Genomic DNA, 18,078 nt, shown 5'->3' with positions numbered 1-18,078 from the left:
GGAATAATGTCAGAGAAAAACAAATATCTATGATATCCCTTCTCTGTGAAACTTAAAAAAAAAAAGGTTACAAATGGTCTGATTTACAAAACAGAAATAGACTCAGACATAGAAAACAAAGTTTTGGTTTCCAAAAAGGAAAAGGAGAGGAGGGATAAATTAGGAGTTTCAGGTTAACAGATATACAGCAATGTGTATAAAATGGATAAAGTTTCTACTGTATAGCACAGGAAATTATATTCAATAACCTATGATGGAAAATAATCTCTCTATATATATATTATATACATACACACACACACACACACACACACACACACATATATATATATATATATATATATATATATATATATACACATGCCCTCTCCAGCACTTCTTATTTGTAGACTTTTTGATGATGGCCATTCTGACCAGTGAGAGATGACAGCATATTGTAGTTTTGATTTGCATTTCTCTAATAATTAGGTATGTTGAGCATCTTTCCATGTGCCTGTCAGCCATCTGTATATCTTCTTTAGAGAAATGTCTGTTTAGGTCGTCTGCCAATTTTTTATTGGGTTTTTCTTTAATATTGAGCTGCATGAGCTGTTTATATATATATATATATATATACACACACACACACACACACAGGTTTTTTTGGTGGCTCAGTGGTAAAGAATTCACTTGCAAGGCAGGAGACAAAGAAGATGTGGTTTCAATCCCTGGGTCAGGAAGATCCCCTGGAGAAGGGAATGGCAAATTACTCCAGTATTCTTGCCTGGAGAATCCCATGGACAGAGAGGGGCTACACAGGGTTGAAGAGAGTCAGACACAACTGAAGCAACTTGGCACATATACATATATATATATATATTATATATATCACTTTGCTGTATACCTGAAACACAACATTGTAAATCAACTATATTTCAATTTAAAAAAAAAAAGAGTAAAGTAACTATACTCCAATAAAAATTTTAAAAAATAAAAAAGTAAAAAAGATGGGAGGCAATTGCATGAAGATCTTGGGGAAGAGCACTGTTGACTGAAGGAATAGATAATGCAGTCTTTTGGGCTCTTGAGAACACGTTGAAGGTTTTCAGGCAAAGAGACCACCAGCACGGCTAAGCAGAGTAAATGGGGGAGAAATGATATGTTATGAAGTCATGGACTTTGATGAGGTCACATGGGAGAGTAGATAGATGGAGAAGTTGACCTGGACAGAGCCCTTGGGAGAAAAAAAAGAAGAAAAAACAATAAAAGAGACTTGAGAAGGGGTGGCCATGGAGACCTACTGCACATGTGTCATAGCAGCCAAAGGAACGAAGTGTTTTAAGAGAGTTGAACAACCAGTTGTGCTGTTAAGAGGTCAAGGAACACAGAAGTGACCGATGAATTTAGCAAATAGAGTCACTGGTGACTGACCCTGAAGTGGATTGAGGCATGTGAGGTGGTGGAAACAATGACTATAAATATCTTAAGAAGTTTTGCTGTGAAGAGGAACAAAAAGTGCTAAGGCTAAGGAAGCAGTGAAGTAAAGGGAATATTTTTATTTTCTTGTTTTGTTTCTATTTTTGTTTTTTAAGCAGAAGATACTACAGTGGTGCCTTTTATCAAGTAAGCCACAATAAGAAATACATTTACTTTGTGACTTGTTACATACCCATTTAAAAGCGTGGAAACAAAAATTTCACAAAACCGTACTCTTGAATGAAGCACTCTCATTTTTCATTTTAAAATACTGCTTATAACTCTCTAAAATGTTCACAAGACCAAATGTTACAAATTGTAGACAATTGCCTTGGACTTCCAAAGATGAGGGATCATTTCTGGTTGGATCAATTTTTTTTTTCATCTATCTTTATTGTCCTCTTCCCTTACTCAAGAAGCCACATTCATAAAGTACAAATTTAAGAATAGTGTGATATAAAAATACTAAATACACACACAATACTATATATAAAATAAACAAGGACCAAGGACCTACTGTATAGCATGGGGAACTATATTCAATATCCTGATAATGGAAAAGTATTTGAAAAAGAATATATATTGGGTTGACCAGAAAGTTTTTCAGGTTTTTCCATGAGATGTTACAGAAAAACCCATATGAACTTTTTGGCCAACCCAATCCTATATATATATCCTATATGTATGTGTGTATATATCTATATGTATATATCACATACGGCACTGAATGGCTGAGTGCCAAAGAGATGCCTTTATATTGTGGTGCTGAAGAAGACTCTTGAGAGCCCCTTGGACTGGAAGGAGATAAAACCATTCAATCCTAAAAAGAAAATCAACCCTGAATATTCATCGGAAGGACTGATGCTGAAGCTGAAGCTCCAATACTTTAGCCACCTGATGCGAAGAGCTGACTCATTAGAAAAGACCCTTATGCTGGGAAAGATCAAAGGCAAAAGGAGAAGCAGGCAGCAGAGGATGAGATCGTTAGACAGCATCACTGACTCAGTGGACATGAATTTGAGCAAACTCTGGGAGATAGTGGAGGACAAGGAAGCCTTGCATGCTACAGTCCACGGTATCGTGGAGTTAGACACGATTAGTGACTGAGCAACAATATATGGCACTGAATCACTTTGATATAAACCTGAAACTAATGTTAACATTGTAAATCAACTATAATTAAAGAATTAAAATATGAAGTAATATATGTTGCCCCAATTTAAAAAAAAAAATCACATGATTTTAGACTTATGAATTTAAACTGTATATACTGTTCACAGGATTAATTGACTAAACAAACACCTGCCATATTTTGTCAATGATGTGAACTATGTTGTTTCAAGCCAGGAAACATTTCTGGTAGTGATTTTGCTTATTATTGTGCTGCTGTGTTATCTTTGTTATTATAGTAATTTTTGAAATGTTGGCCCTCCATTCATTAAATGGTGGTGCCACTGCTGGGAAAATATGCTCCCATATCAATAATTACGGAATACAAGTTACGTGTGATAAAACATTATAAAGAAATCTAAATAATTACTTTTTTTTTCCACCATGAATTTAGGAGCCAGAACTCTAGAACCTTTAGCAATAATGATGATAAATAAAAGCAGTATTAAAAAGTTGCCACAATACATATAGATTTATGAACTCTGAGAACACATACACTGGTTTCCATTTATTCTTGTGAGAAAATTAGTCTTGAATTTTGCAGGCTTTAAATTATGCAGTCTTTAGGAATGCATTCTTCACACTATCATAGCACTCATATTTCTTATACGTGTGTCTCCTTTCCAAGGAAATTTTTATGGTTGGTGTCATCTACTTCTGACTCTCCCCACCCCCATTCTACATGGACTCATGTCCTCTTTGAATCCTCTAGCTTTGAACTAATGTCTCCCACACCCCAATACTGGTACCACACATAGAACTCAAAGTCTTTTCTTACCCCCTAGACCCCCTGTGTTGATTGATTAGGCTTACCTCTTATGTTCTACAGGATCATGTCCCAAATCTAGTCTTTTCAGGTCTGAGAAACAAGCTTCTAGAACTATGGCTTTGTCATAAAATAAAAGAATCTTGGAGACAGGAGAGCTCTTCAGAGGACTGTGGATTAATTTATCCCAGTGGCTCCAAGAATGAGATGCTGTCCCATATTCAAAATACTTTTCTTGAATGCCTTGGCAGGCTATGGTATGTTAACTAGAACATGTTGTACTGTTATTTGATATAAGAATATATCTGAAATTATTTAAAAGTCAAAACAAAATAGAACCCTTTAAAACTTTAAGTATACACACACACATGTATATAAATTGAACAAAATGCTACACACTGGAGATACAGTGGGTAAAAAATATAGCTTTCCCAAGGACTTCCCTGGTGGTCCAATGGCCCAGTGGCTAAGACTCTGCATTTCCAATGCCAGGGGCAAGGTTCAATCCCAGGTTGGGGAAATAAGATCCTACATGTTGCACAGTGTGGCCAAAAAAAAAATTATATATATATATATATATGTTTGTGTGTATGTATGTGTGTGCATGTGTCCTCAGTTGCTCAGTCTTTGTGACCCCATGGGCTGTAGCCTGCCAGGCTTCTCTGTCCATGGAACTTTCCAAGCAAGAATACTGGAGCGGGTTGCATTTCCTTCTCCAGGGTGTCTCCTACATTGGCAGATGGATTCTTTACCACTGTGCAACCTGGGAAGATGAAATGAAGTGAAAGTCACTCAGTTGTGTCCAACTCTTTGCAACTCCATGGACTATACAGTCCATGGCAATCTTCAGGCCAGAATACTGGAATGGGTAGCCTTTTCCTTCTCCAGAGGATCTTCCCAACCCAGGGATCAAACCCAGGTCTCCCACGCTGCAGGCAGATTCTTTACCATCTGAGCCACAAGGAAAGCCCAATCTTTCCTTAAATCTAGTGGGAGTTAGACATTCAGTAATCACATATATGAATTTTTTAAAAGTGAAAAAGAGTGATATTAGTAACTGTTAATCTTCATTGTGATCTTTGTTCCTTCATAGTTGCTGCAATACATAAAATCGTTAAAAGGCCTCCCTCAGTCTCTCTCTCTCAATATTTAACCAACCCCTCCTGCACACAGCTAATCTCCTTCCAGCTTGTATTTACATAGCTCATTATAAAATAAAGTGACAAGCAAAAGATCAAGGGAAGAATTTTTGTGACAGGTTGGAGCAAGTAAGAAATCCAGGTGGTTTTTCCAAATAGAAAAATGTTATTGAGTCCAAATACTTACAAAATAAAAAAAAAATTATTTTGAAAATTTCAAAACATACACATAAGAGAGAGTGGGATGAATTCACATCCACTCACAGTCTAGGTCCAGCATGGACATATCTTATCAGCAAGTCCTATCTTGTTTCATCTGCTCCTAACCCACTCTCTCCCCACCCCCAGATCACTTTGAAGTGAATCTCAGACTCCATTAATCTGAAAAAACTTCAAAACTCCTTGTTAGACTTTAATGTTAATAAGATCAGGTTCAGTTTCTTGCCCAGATGACTTCATAGTGGAATGTATTTCCAATTACAAGTCAGCAGAAGAAGCTTCAAGTCTGGTTGTTCTTCTTTTCTTTTTAAATATTTATTTATTTGACTGCACCAGGTCTTAGCTGTGGCATGCAGGATCTCTGATCTTAGTTGCTGCAGGCAGGATCTTTAGCTATGGCATGCTAACTCTTAGTTGTGGATTTCAGGATCTAGTTCCCTGACCAGGGATTGAACCCGGGCCCCTGCACTGGGAACACGGAGTCTCAGCTGTTGACCCATTGGGGAAGTCCTCTGGTTGCTTTCCTATTAGCAATAACCACACCTCAGGGAAACCTCCTGTGAAGGCAATGGCACCCCACTCCAGTAGTCTTGCCTGGAAAACCCCATGGACAGAGGAGCCTGGTAGGCTGCAGTCCATGGGGCCACTGAGTCAGACATGACTGAGCGACTTCACTTTCATGCATTGGAGAAGGAAATGGCAACCCACTCCAGTGTTCTTGCCTGGAGAATCCCAGGGACGGCGGAGCCTTGTAGGCTGGCATCTATGGGGTCACACAGAGTTGGACATGGCTGAAGCGACGCAGCAGCAGCAGCAGCAGGGAAACCTCACTGGCTAGTGATACTTCACCTGTGCAACACGGGTGGTTTTTCTCTGTATGAAATCAAGACTGGTCAGGGGTTTGAGATGTTCTCAGCCTGATCCATCCATCTAGTACAAAGTTCCCATCAGTTATTTTTCTCCCCACCACTGCCTGGATCCATTATTTCATGAAAAACTGAAAAGTGATATATCAGTGATAACATTATCCTGCATTTATGAGCTGGATTTCTTTTATAAGGAAATATTGTTTCCTATTTGGTAACCCCAAGCTGAAGTTTATGCCAGAAAGGCAGGTCGTTTGCTTGATTCCTTCCCTTTACTTAGTTTTCTTAATAATAAGTTGGTTTCCTAGCCTCCACAAAAGGTAACCAATGAGTTAGTTTTCTAAAATATCATTATGAATTCATGAATATTAATATATTTGGTATGTTTCTATTTTTCCTGATACTTAAGTTATCCCATCTTTAACCAACCCTTTGAGTTGGCTTCTGACTTCTTTTGACTCATCATAGTGATCTTAACTTCCTTGCTTTCTGGTATGACAAGATGTCGCAAGCTACCATTTTCATTTCCTGCCAAACTTAGATGTAGTAGTTTCTCCAAGGAAATTTGTAGTGGGAAATGGCATATAGAGACTACAGTTTTGATGAGGGGTACTCATGGCATCTGGGTTGGTTTCTAGACTTCCTAATGAATAGAGCTAGAAGAAAAGTTTTATTTTTTAAATATCTGAGTTTATACTGATTTCTTTCAGTTTAGTATTACAGTGTTTTCACTGAGCTTTTTTTATATTTATACCTCACTTTTCTTATAAAAAAGTTTCTAAAAAAATTATATAATTACTTATTTGCTTTATCTTATATAATAGTTTCAGGGTAAAAGGATAAATATTATCATAACCATATGATTACAAAACCAAACCAACGTTTATTTGCAATATTTTTCTATCCTTAGGCTATATCTCATAAGATACGGAGATATATATGTATATATACACACACACACACATATATTAATAATTACATTTCTGTGTTTTAAAGTAATTTGATAATACTACCCAAAGTGATCTATAAGTTCACTGCAAGCACTATCAAAATCCCAACAATGTTTTTGCAGAACAAAAAAAAATCCAAAAATTTATATGGAATCTCAAGGGACCCTGAAAAACCAAAACAGTCTTGAAGAACACAAAGTTGAAGGTCTCACACTTCCTGATTTCAGAAAGTAAGTTAGTAGGCAAAATAGTGTAGTACTGGCATAAAGACAGACACCTAGACCAACGTAACAGAATAGAGAACCTTGAAGTGAACCCTCATGTGTGCGGTCAAATGATCTTTAGCAAGGGTGCCAAGACCACTCAATGGGGGAACAACAGTCCCTTCAATGAATGATACTGGGAAAATTGCATATCCACATGCCAAAGAATGAATTTGGATGCTTATCTTACACTCTCTATAAAAATTAACTCAAAATGGATTAAAGAACTAAACACAAAAGCTGAAACCATAAAATTCCTTGAATAAAACTTCATAACATTGGATTTTAGCAATGATTTCTTAAATATAACACCAAAAGCACAGATAATAAATTTAAAAATACACAAATAGGACATCAAACCTAAAGATTCTGTGTATAAAGGATTCAACCTACAGAATGTAAAGGCAACCCGTGGAATGGCAGAAGGTGTTTGTAAATTACATCTGACAAGGGGTTAATATCCAGAATATATAAAGAACTCCTACAACTCAACAGCAAAAAGACAAATAATCCAGTTCAAAAATGTGCATAGGACTTTAAAAGACATTTCTCCAAAGATAATATACAAATGACCAACAAACATAAGAAAAGGTGCTCAACATCATTAGTAGTTAGATAAATGCACATCAAAACCACAGTGAGATACCACCTCACACTCATTAGGATGGCTATAATAAAATGATAATAATAATGTGTTGGCAAGGATATGGAAAATCAGAATTCTTTTGCACTGTTGGGAGTACCAAGTTGTGCAACCCCTATGGAAACCAGGATGGAAGTTCCTCAAAAAATTAAAAATAGAATTACCATATGATCCAGCAATCCCACTTCTGCGTATATATCCAGAAGAACTAAGAACAGGCTCTTAAAGAGATATTTGCATACCCATGTTCATAGCAGCATGATTCGCAATAGCCCAGAGGTGGAAGCAACCCAAATGCCCACTGACAGTTGAATGGTAAACCAAATGTCACATATTCATATGATACAGTATTACTCAGCCTTAAAAAAGGAGGGAAGCTTGGTCACATGCTACAACATAGATGAGCCTTGAGGACATTATGCAAAGTGAAATAACCCAGTCACAAGAAGACAAATACTGTGTGATTCTGTTTATATGAGGCATCTAAAGTAGTCAAATTCATAGGTAGTAAAATAGTAGTTGCCATTGGCTGGGGGAAGAGGAAATGGGAAGTTGTTTAATGGGTAGAGAGTTTCAATTTTGAAAGATGACAAAGTTTTAGAGATTGGTTGTGCAACAGTGTGAATGTACTTAACACCACTGAACTGTACACTTAGAATGGTTACAATGCTAAATTTTATGTGTTAAACACAATTTTTTTTAAGTAATTGAAATACTGTATCTCTGTGAGTAAGCCACCACCTTAATATACTATTTACACTCATTTGTTTCATTGTGCTTTCAATTCTTGGGGCTTGCTTTATATTTATTTAACTTTGGTTTAATTCTGGTTTATAATTTTGTGACGTATTTACATGAATTCAAAGCCAAATTTACAAACAAGATACATTCAAGGAATTCTAACTTCTCCCCCTGTGCTCTCCATCCTAGTTCCTCCCTCTTTCTGCAGGTAACATTTGTGGATGGTTACCTCTACCTATTCATATTCTCATCTTGGACAAAAAGTAGCGCACCATGAATAGTTCTGTACGTTCCTCTTTTTACTTCACATATAGCTTGAAGATCACTCCACAGTAGTACACAGAGACACCCCTCATTTCATTTCTATAGCTGCACATTACTCCATTGTGTCAACATTGCATAGTTTACTTAACCTGTGGATACCTGGGTTGTTTCTCATCTGTCATAAGTAATTCTTCAGTGATAACTTTGGGTACGTGTCTTTGTATATAGCCACACTATCTCTTTGGGATTGATTCCTAGAAGTGGCACATTTAATATTATCAAGATGTCAGTTCTTCCCTAATTGATTGATAGACTCAATGTAATCGAAATCAAATATAATCCAAGTATTTGATGGATATCAACAAACTAATTATAAAGTTTATATGGAGAGGTAAAAGACCTAGAATAGCCCACACACTATTGAAAGAACAAAACAGAAACACTGACACTCCCTAGCTTCAAGACTTGCTGTAGAGGTACAGTAATCAAGAATCCCATAGTATTCTTGAAAGAATAAACAGACAGATCAACAGAACCGAGAGCCCAGAAGCAAAGCCACATAAAAAGAAGCAACTGGTCTTTGACAAAGGAGCAAAGGGAATAAAATGGAGTAAAGATATCCTTTTCAGCATGTGGTTCCGGAACAATCAGACATCTACATTCAAAAAAATGAATCTAGATACAGACCTTACCTCCTTCACAAAAATTAGCTCCAAATGGATCTTACACCTAACAGTTAAATGGAAAACTATAAAACTCCTAGAAGGTAATACAGGAGAAAACCTAGATGACCTTGGGTACAGTGATGACTTTTTTGATACAACACTAAAGACAGGGTTCATGAAATAATTAACTGATAATCTGAACTTCGGTAAAATTAAAGACTTCTGCTAGCAAAAGACAGTATCAAGAGAATGAGAGGAGAAGCCCCAGATTGGGACAGCATGCTGGCAAAGAACACCTCTATTAAAGGATTTATACAGAATATATCAAGAACTCTTAAAGCTAAACAAAAGCAACAACAGACACCCAACTTAAAAATAGATCAAAGACCTTAACAAACACCAAAATACTTTTACCATGTGTTCCAGCAATTGCACTCCCTGGTATTTGCTCAAATAAGCACAAAACTTTATGTCTACACAAAAAACTGCACATAGATGTTTACATAGCAATATAACGAAACTATAACTGCCAAAACTTGGAAGCAACCAAGATCTCCTTCAGTAAGCTGAGTGATAAACTGTGTCATAATAAAATAATCAGTGCTAAAAACATGAGCTACCATCTGTGTTCCCAGTGACCTCTCCCTCGACTTGCTCCTTTAAACCTAAAGATGCCTACATCTGTTAGTTCCTCCTTGGGTTCCTTTCACTCTTGTGATTAGTTCCTTTATTAAATTGCCCTGATGGAACTTACCATTTGTTCCCCCACAAAAATATGGACTGAATTCGAAATTCTAGCTATCAAAGATAAACTTTGGCTTCCTAACACAACAGATGCCTGTTTTCTTGTCTGTCTTCATCCCTGGATTTGTTGGTCCCTTGAGGGTTGGGGTCTATCATTGTATTCTCAGAACTCAGTTGAGGGCTTGCCCATAGTAAATGCTCCGTAAATGTTTGCTGACTGACTTACTGTGATTTCCCCTATTAGTTTCTATTTAAAACTAGAAACAGAAATCATCTATAAGAGGTATAAGCAGCTCTTCCAAATCTGTCACTCCAGAAGAATAACCCTTTTTTGATCTGGCTTTTTTCAGAGACATACACATAGAGAAAGAACCAATTCTTGCCATTTATTTCTCTTTGTTTCCCTTTTCCAGTCAGTTCTCCCATGTTGCTACTTTATTGAGTCTACAGCAAACATGATGATTTTCTGTACCCTGGACAAATCCAACTGCTACTGCCCTGATCACTTGGCTGTCTTGGTGTTTTGGTCTGTATCTTCCTGGGAAAGAGGCTGAGGGGCCTGAAGGTAAAGAGGTGGGATAATTGGTGGTATTTGGAGCAGGGTCCTTCGCTCCACAGCCCCTCTGAGAAGCAGGATCTTCAGCTCTGCAGAGGACAGCAGGGTCCAGAGCGCTTTCAGCATCCTGGCTGTCAGGGAGCCGGAAGGCACCCTGCTTGGTTGGACTCACAGAGCAATCTTCACTGGCTTCAAGTCCAGCCTCCTCCTCACTTTCCCCTCCGCCTTCTCCCGGCTTCCCTCAGCTGCTCGGAGCTGCTGTTTTTGCTTCACTCTCCCCTGTGGGTTCAGCTTTATTTTTTAAGTTTGTTTTTTTTCCTATTGGGATACAATTCACATAACATAAACTTCACCATGTGAAAAAGCACTTTAAAGCCCACAATTCAGGGGCTTTGTAGTAGGTTCACAACTCTGTGAAAGATTGATTGCCATCTAATTCCAGGAGATTTTTGCTTTGATCTTTGAAGCAGAAAATGAATGGAAGGGGATGAATCTCATTAAAATAAAAGTGTCCTGTGTCCCAGAGGCATTCACGGTTTGGTATGTAAAACCCCTCATTTGGGGTATTTTCTATTTGTAACATTTTTCCTCCTCAAGAACCATGATACTGTTTGAAATATTTTTTTAAGCTTTCACTTTATTTAAAGTATTACTTTCTTAGTTCCATTTCATTTCTTCAGCATATTTCGAATCACTCCAGGCCAGTTAGTGCTAATGATAATAGTGAACCATAAACAAGGCCCCATCTGTGGTTTGCAGCCCAGCGGGCTTGACACCAGTAATCAGGTTATTACGGCGATGAGGCTGTGGGGTAAATATAACAGGAAGACAACCAAGTCTGAGAGGCAGGGGCACTTTCCTGGTAATAGCGGTGTTAGAGGCAAGACATGGGGCCTGAAGAGGCTGGGCTAGGGAAGGGCGGCGGGACCAGGTCTGAGTGTAGCTGCAGTGTGGGGAGCTGAGGACCTCAGTCTAGTGCGGCTAAAGCTTCAGGCGCTGTGGGAGAGTGGACACGATGACAAGCCACACACGCAAGTCACGGGGCCTTAGAGGCCATGCTGCAAATTTGGGATTTTATCTTCAGTGGGAGCCCATCAAAGGAGTTAATGTGGGGGTGGCAGGATTCGTCCAGTGGTTGGAGACCACTTGGGAGGCTGTTGCAGGATGAGAAAGGGTGCTGTCTGGCTTGGGACGGTTGTGAGGATGGAGTAGAGGGAAGAGATTTAGGAGACATTTGGGAGGGGGTCTTGAGAGTGATGTACCAGCAAGGTAGATGGTCAGATAGGGAACTCTGGTGAAGAGGAAGTGTGGACGGGGGAGCCATGGGTTCTCTTCAGGACGGGTTTGATTTGAGGTACCTGGGAAGCAGCTGCATGGAGATGTCAAGCTGGTAGTTGGGGCGTATGGCAGCTCAGTAGACCAGCCTGGGCCAGAGAGAGAAAGTTAGGAGAGGCAGAAAGTGACTGTGAAAACACTCTTCACGTGCAGGTATTACAACATCCAAAACACTTCATCAGACTACTTATTCACCCGAGTTTCCTCCTACCTCGGCGATTCTCACTTAGTTCTGCCCGTTCCTGGGTATGTGTGGCACCCTCTCCAGGAATGTCTCTCGTCATGTACAATGACTCTCCCTCATCTAAAACTCCCGGAGGGTAGGAAGGTCTTGCTTATCTTTGCATCCCTGGGACGTATTATAGAAAGTCACTAGGTTTCTGACTGATGACTGACCAAGAGAACAAAGGAATCAACGATTGTGTTAGAATCTGCATAAAAGCACCAATTAGAGTTATGGTGGACATCCATTTAATTTTGTAGCACCCATTATGATAGTTTAATTTCTATTTATAAAGGAACATATAAAATCATGCAAGACATCAAAATGAAGGCATCTTCAAAAGTACAGCATGAAGACATATAAAGGATCACAAAAATTCAGTCATATAAAAGCATTGCTGAAGAAGTCCTCCATGGAGCTTTCGAGGGTATGTCTCAAAGGAAAATGGTCATTGGAGGTCACATCAAGCAGAAGAGCTCAGCTCAGCTCAGGGACCATGAGAAGCTATAATTTTTACATTTCCAAAAGGGTTGATAAACGCAATCATTTCATTTCGAGTTGCACTGTTGACTGCTTTGATCTCTTCAACTGTGGAGTTGATTTCAGGGGCTTCCTTGGCTCAGATGGCCATGGGGACAAAGAGAACAGCCTCCCCTCCTCTGGGTCTTCCTCTAGGTGATGGGACCCCCAGGTGCAGCGCCCACTTGCCCAGCACTTGGCTCAGCATCACGACCGACACCCTCCAAACAAATGGGAAGCAAGATTTGCCCTTGTCCATTTATACACGAGTGCACACATTTCAGAAGGTGGAGCTGGAACTCCCAGGCAAGAAATCACAGAATCAGGAGGGAGACTGTTTCTCAGTCACTTCCTCTAGTACACGCAGTTGCAGATGTTTTGGTTACAAGGGTAGAAAACAGTTTCAATGTTCTTAGGTCCAAAGTGTCATTAAATATGAAAGACAATCCCCTATATGTATAAGCCAAAAAAAGGAAGCCAATGTTAGCAGGTCACCGGGATTAAGAAGGCCACAGGCATATCTGATTCAAAGACTGAGGAACTGGCCCTAAAACAAGCAATAAAGAGAGCAGAAACATGAACCCAGAGGAGAGGAAGATTCTAGAACAGGGAGGACAGAAGTGGAAAAATGTTATTAATATAAGGAGGATAGTCTTGCCTCGAAACTAAATGCAATATATTCACTCATCTGAAAGAAAGAAAATTTGCTAGATCTTAGTTATTAGGATTGTATTTAAAATACCGTGTTTCTTTTATGTATCACAGAGGCAGACACAAGTAGCACTCTGCCCTGAGGTCTGCTGTAACTGAGGGAGATCAATCCCTTTGCCTTTTTACACAGAAGCCACTATTCTTGTGATGTTCAAGACGAAGCATCATTAAACTGAAAACAAAAGATACCACAGACAGCTAATCTTAAATCTCCACTGAGGAAAAGTCCTACTGAGTGTTTAGGGAGAATTCCCAGAGTGAGGAACTGTAACTAGGGTTGACTGTTCCACATTTCATCTGAGTGATGGATGTTGTCATGATGGGGATACTTTCAGGGGACAGGAACCCTTATCTCAATTATGCTAGCCTCATTCCATTAATATTTGTCCGTCTGTAAAATGATTGCACTCTTCCGTTTTTTAGTGCGCTACTTCTAAGGGTTCTAACATACAACCAATAATCAAAAGAAGGTTGGTTCTAGGCTGGTCTTAGGGCTAGGTGGTCCCAGGTGGCTCAGAAGGCAAAGAATCTGCCTGCCAGTACAGGAGACGCAAGAGACAGGGGTTTGATCCCTGGGTCAGGAAGACCCCTGGAGAAGGGAATGGTTACCCACTCTAGTATTCTTGCCATGGAGAATTCCATGGACAGAGGAGCCGGAGCCTGGTGGGCTATAGTCCATGGGGTCACAGCTTAGTGACTGACACGCACACAGGCTGGTCTTAACCAAGCCTGAAAGGATGCAAATAAGTTTCATTCTCCAGCAGAGGGCAGCACCACATAAAAATTACCCTACAAGGTAACAGGCGCAGCATCTTTGTCTATGACCATGCATTTTCTATATATTTTATGGCCATGTAGCTTGTGGGATCTTAGTTTCCCAACCAGGAGTTGAGCCTGGGTCCCCTGCAGTGGAAGCACAGAGTCTGACCACTGGATCACCAGGGAAGTCCCTCTATATTATTGAATATTTATTATTTAGTGCCACAAAAATGGAAGACTTGTTCATACAAGTTATCTTGAATACTGATGGGCAATCCAGGCAAACAATTTAAGCCCTATTTATTTATTTTTTAATTTTATTTTATTTTTAAACTTTACATAATTGTATTAGTTTTGCCAAATATCAAAATGAATCCGCCACAGGTATACGTGTGTTCCCCATCCTGAACCCTCTTCCCTCCTCCCTCCCCATTCCATCCCTCTGGGTCGTCCCAGTGCACCAGCCCCAAGCATCCAGAATCGAGCATTGAACCTGGACTGGCAACTCGTTTCATACATGATATTTTACATGTTTCAATGCCATTCTCCCAAATCTTCCCACCCTCTCCCTCTCCCACAGAGTCCATAAGACTGTTCTATACATCAGTGTCTCTTTTGCTGTCTCGTACACAGGGTTATTGTTACCATCTTTCTAAATTCCATATATATGCGTTAGTATACTGTATTGGTGTTTTTCTTTCTGGCTGACCTCACTCTGTATAATAGGCTCCAGTTTCATCCACCTCATTAGAACTGATTCAAATGTATTCTTTTTAATGGCTGAGTAATACTCCATTGTATATATGTACCACAGCTTTCTTATCCATTCATCTGCTGATGGACATCTAGGTCGCTTCCATGTCCTGGCTATTATAAACAGTGCTGCGATGAACATTGAGGTACACGTGTCTCTTTCCCTTCTGGTTTCCTCAGTGTGTATGCCCAGCAGTGGGATTGCTGGATCATAAGGCAGGTCTATTTCCAGTTTTTTAAGGAATCTCCACACTGTTCTCCATAGTGGCTGTACTAGTTTGCATTCCCACCAACAGTGTAAGAGGGTTCCCTTTTCTCCACACCCTCTCCAGCATTTATTACTTGTAGACTTTTGGATCGCAGCCATTCTGACTGGTGTGAAATGGTACCTCATAGTGGTTTTGATTTGCATTTCTCTGATAATGAGTGATGTTGAGCATCTTTTCATGTGTTTGTTAGCCATCTGGATGTCTTCTTTGGAGAAATGTCTATTTAGTTCTTTGGCCCATTTTTTGATTGGGTCATTTATTTTTCTGGAGTTGAGCTGTAGGAGTTGCTTGTATATTCTCGAGATTAGTTGTTTGTCAGTTGCTTCATTTGCTATTATCTTCTCCCATTCTGAAGGCTGTCTTTTCACCTTGCTAATAGTTTCCTTTGATGTGCAGAAGCTTTTAAGGTTAATTAGGTCCCATTTGTTTATTTTTGCTTTTATTTCCAATATTCTGGGAGGTGGGTCATAGAGGATCCTGCTGTGATGTATGTCAGAGAGTGTTTTGCCTATGTTCTCCTCTAGGAGTTTTATAGTTTCTGGTCTTACGTTTAGATCTTTAATCCATTTTGAGTTTATTTTTGTGTGTGGTGTTAGAAAGTGTTCTAGTTTCATTCTTTTACAAGTGGTTGACCAGAGTTCCCAGCACCACTTGTTAAAGAGATTGTCTTTAATCCATTGTATATTCTTGCCTCCTTTGTCAAAGATAAGGTGTCTATATGTGCGTGGATTTATCTCTGGGCTTTCTATTTTGTTCCATTGATCTATATTTCTGTCTTTGTGCCAGTACCATACTGTCTTGATAACTGTGGCTTTGTAGTAGAGCCTGAAGTCAGGTAGGTTGATTCCTCCAGTTCCCTTCTTCTTTCTCAAGATCGCTTTGGCTATTTGAGGTTTTTTGTATTTCCATACAAATTGTGAAATTATTTGTTCTAGCTCTGTGAAGAATACTGCTGGTAGCTTGATAGGGATTGCATTGAATCTATAGATTGCTTTGGGTAGTATACTCATTTTCACTATATTGATTCTTCCAATCCATGAACATGGTATATTTCTCCATCTGTTAGTGTCCTCTTTGATTTCTTTCACCAGTGTTTTATAGTTTTCTATATATAGGTCTTCAGTTTCTTTAGGTAGATATATTCCTAAGTATTTTATTCTTTCCGTTGCAATGGTGAATGGAATTGTTTCCTTAATTTCTCTTTCTGTTTTCTCATTATTAGTGTATAGGAATGCAAGGGATTTCTGTGTGTTGATTTTATATCCTGAAACTTTACTATAGTCATTGATTAGTTCTAGTAATTTTCTGGTGGAGTCTTTAGGGTTTTCTATGTAGAGGATCATGTCATCTGCAAACAGTGAGAGCTTTACTTCTTCTTTTCCAATTTGGATTCCTTTTATTTCTTTTTCTGCTCTGATTGCTGTGGCCAAAACTTCCAAAACTATGTTGAATAGTAATGGTGAAAGTGGGCACCCTTGTCTTGTTCCTGACTTTAGAGGAAATTAAGCCCTATTTAAAATCTTATACTTTTAAGATTAAGTCATTTAAATTTAACTTAATTTAAATTAAGTTATTTAGCTCCCGGTTCTCAGGCCCTTCTGGACTCTTTGCTCCAGAACCTCTACGACTTTGGAGAGACAGAAGATGAAACAGAAGAGAAAAGAGTCAGAAAAAAGAGAGAGAAGAAGAGAGGTACGGGGACCCTGGCATCCTTGGCAACAGAGCCAGCTCCCCAACCCGAATCTCTTGTCAGAGGCCAGAGGAAGAGTGCTGCTAGCTTCTTCCAGGAGCTCCAGGAAGAGCTGCAGGGCGCTCCTGCTGTGACCCCCAGTGGTTCCCCTGCAGGACCTGTAGTCTCTGCAGCTGCAGCAGCCTGCTCTCCCCCAAGGAATGACAGGGAGCTGGTAGAAGTGGTACAGTTTCACAGCCGAAGTAAAAAAAGAAAACAGAAGCCAGATCAAGACGAGAACACAAAGTCGATTCTCCATGTGAGTTCCTGTTGCTGTCTGTTGTCTGAAGTACTCATGTGAACACAAGAGGTACTGGCAAGATGATTCTTTTTCTGCTGAGCCACCTGGGAAGCCTGCAGTATTCCAGGGCTACCTTGAGCATCACCCTTCAGCTGTACCAAGTCCCCTGCTCTTTAGTGGATCCAGTCAGAGAGACCAAAACTAAAGACCAAAACCATCTTGATAAAGATGTGGCTATACAAGAATTTAACTTAGAAAAGGCTCGCTTGGAAGTGCACCGGTTTGGGATCACAGGCTATGGAAAAGGAAAGGAGAGAGTCCTGGAACAGGAACGTGCCATTATGCTGGGTGCTCGGCCTCCGAAAAATAGTTATGTGAATTACAAGGTTTTGCAGGAGCACATCAAAGAAAAGAAGGCAGCAAAGGAAGAAGAAAAGAGAACGGCCAAGGACACAGATATTTTCAAGAAAAAGAAGAGGAAAGGGCAGGAAGACAGGAAATCAAAAAAGAAGAAGTCTGCTCCAAGTATTTTGTCAAGTGGACAGATTGGACAGGTTGGAAAATTCAAAAATGGGACATTGATTCTGAGCCAAGTTGATATCAAGAAAATAAATTCTTCCAGAGTGGCTAAATGATGTTATTTTATAAAATAGAGGAATGGGAAAGTGCCAAATGGACCGAAACTGGACCCCTACAAGACTTCCAGATTATTCTTATTTATTTTGTATTTCACAGACTTTTTTATCTTAAGGAAAAGAAATAATTAATTTCTAGCTGCTGAAGTATCTGTCTTTTTATGATAACCACATTGGGCCAACTGCAACGTGAATCTGAAGTCGAATTGTTGAGAAGAATATTTAAAATTCTTCAGCGAGGTTCACTCAAGTTTCACTTTCACTGGTGCCTTGTGCGTTTACTTGTAGATATTTCATAATTTTACAGATTTGTAGATGCTAATAATTAGCTTAAAATTGGTTTATAATTTTCTAAAAATGTTTAATCATGAAAGAATTAAGAATGTGATAATCTGTCAGTTGTTTTGTGGGAAAAGCAGTTTACATTTTCAGCCTACCTAAGGTGTATAAAATCTACTTTGTA

The 18,078-nt window shown here is 39.2% G+C and overlaps 1 protein-coding gene across 1 annotated transcript in view; it reads left to right on the top strand.

The window, feature by feature from the left end:
- LOC129654842 (uncharacterized protein C1orf131-like) overlaps positions 1-18,078 on the top strand; it is a 22,544-nt gene extending 4,466 nt beyond the window's left edge. Inside the window, exons 3-4 of the mRNA XM_055584606.1 lie at positions 16,589-16,985; positions 17,171-18,078. Of these exons, the coding sequence (XP_055440581.1) occupies positions 16,589-16,985; positions 17,171-17,615 (842 nt within the window). The 3' untranslated portion in view covers positions 17,616-18,078. The remainder of the gene's footprint in view (positions 1-16,588; positions 16,986-17,170) is intronic.

The sequence above is a fragment of the Bubalus kerabau genome, chromosome 1 (assembly GCF_029407905.1).
Source record: "Bubalus kerabau isolate K-KA32 ecotype Philippines breed swamp buffalo chromosome 1, PCC_UOA_SB_1v2, whole genome shotgun sequence".
Lineage (NCBI taxonomy): Eukaryota > Metazoa > Chordata > Mammalia > Artiodactyla > Bovidae > Bubalus > Bubalus kerabau.
Note: the sequence above shows the minus strand (reverse complement) of the source record. Positions and strands in the feature narration are given on the sequence as shown.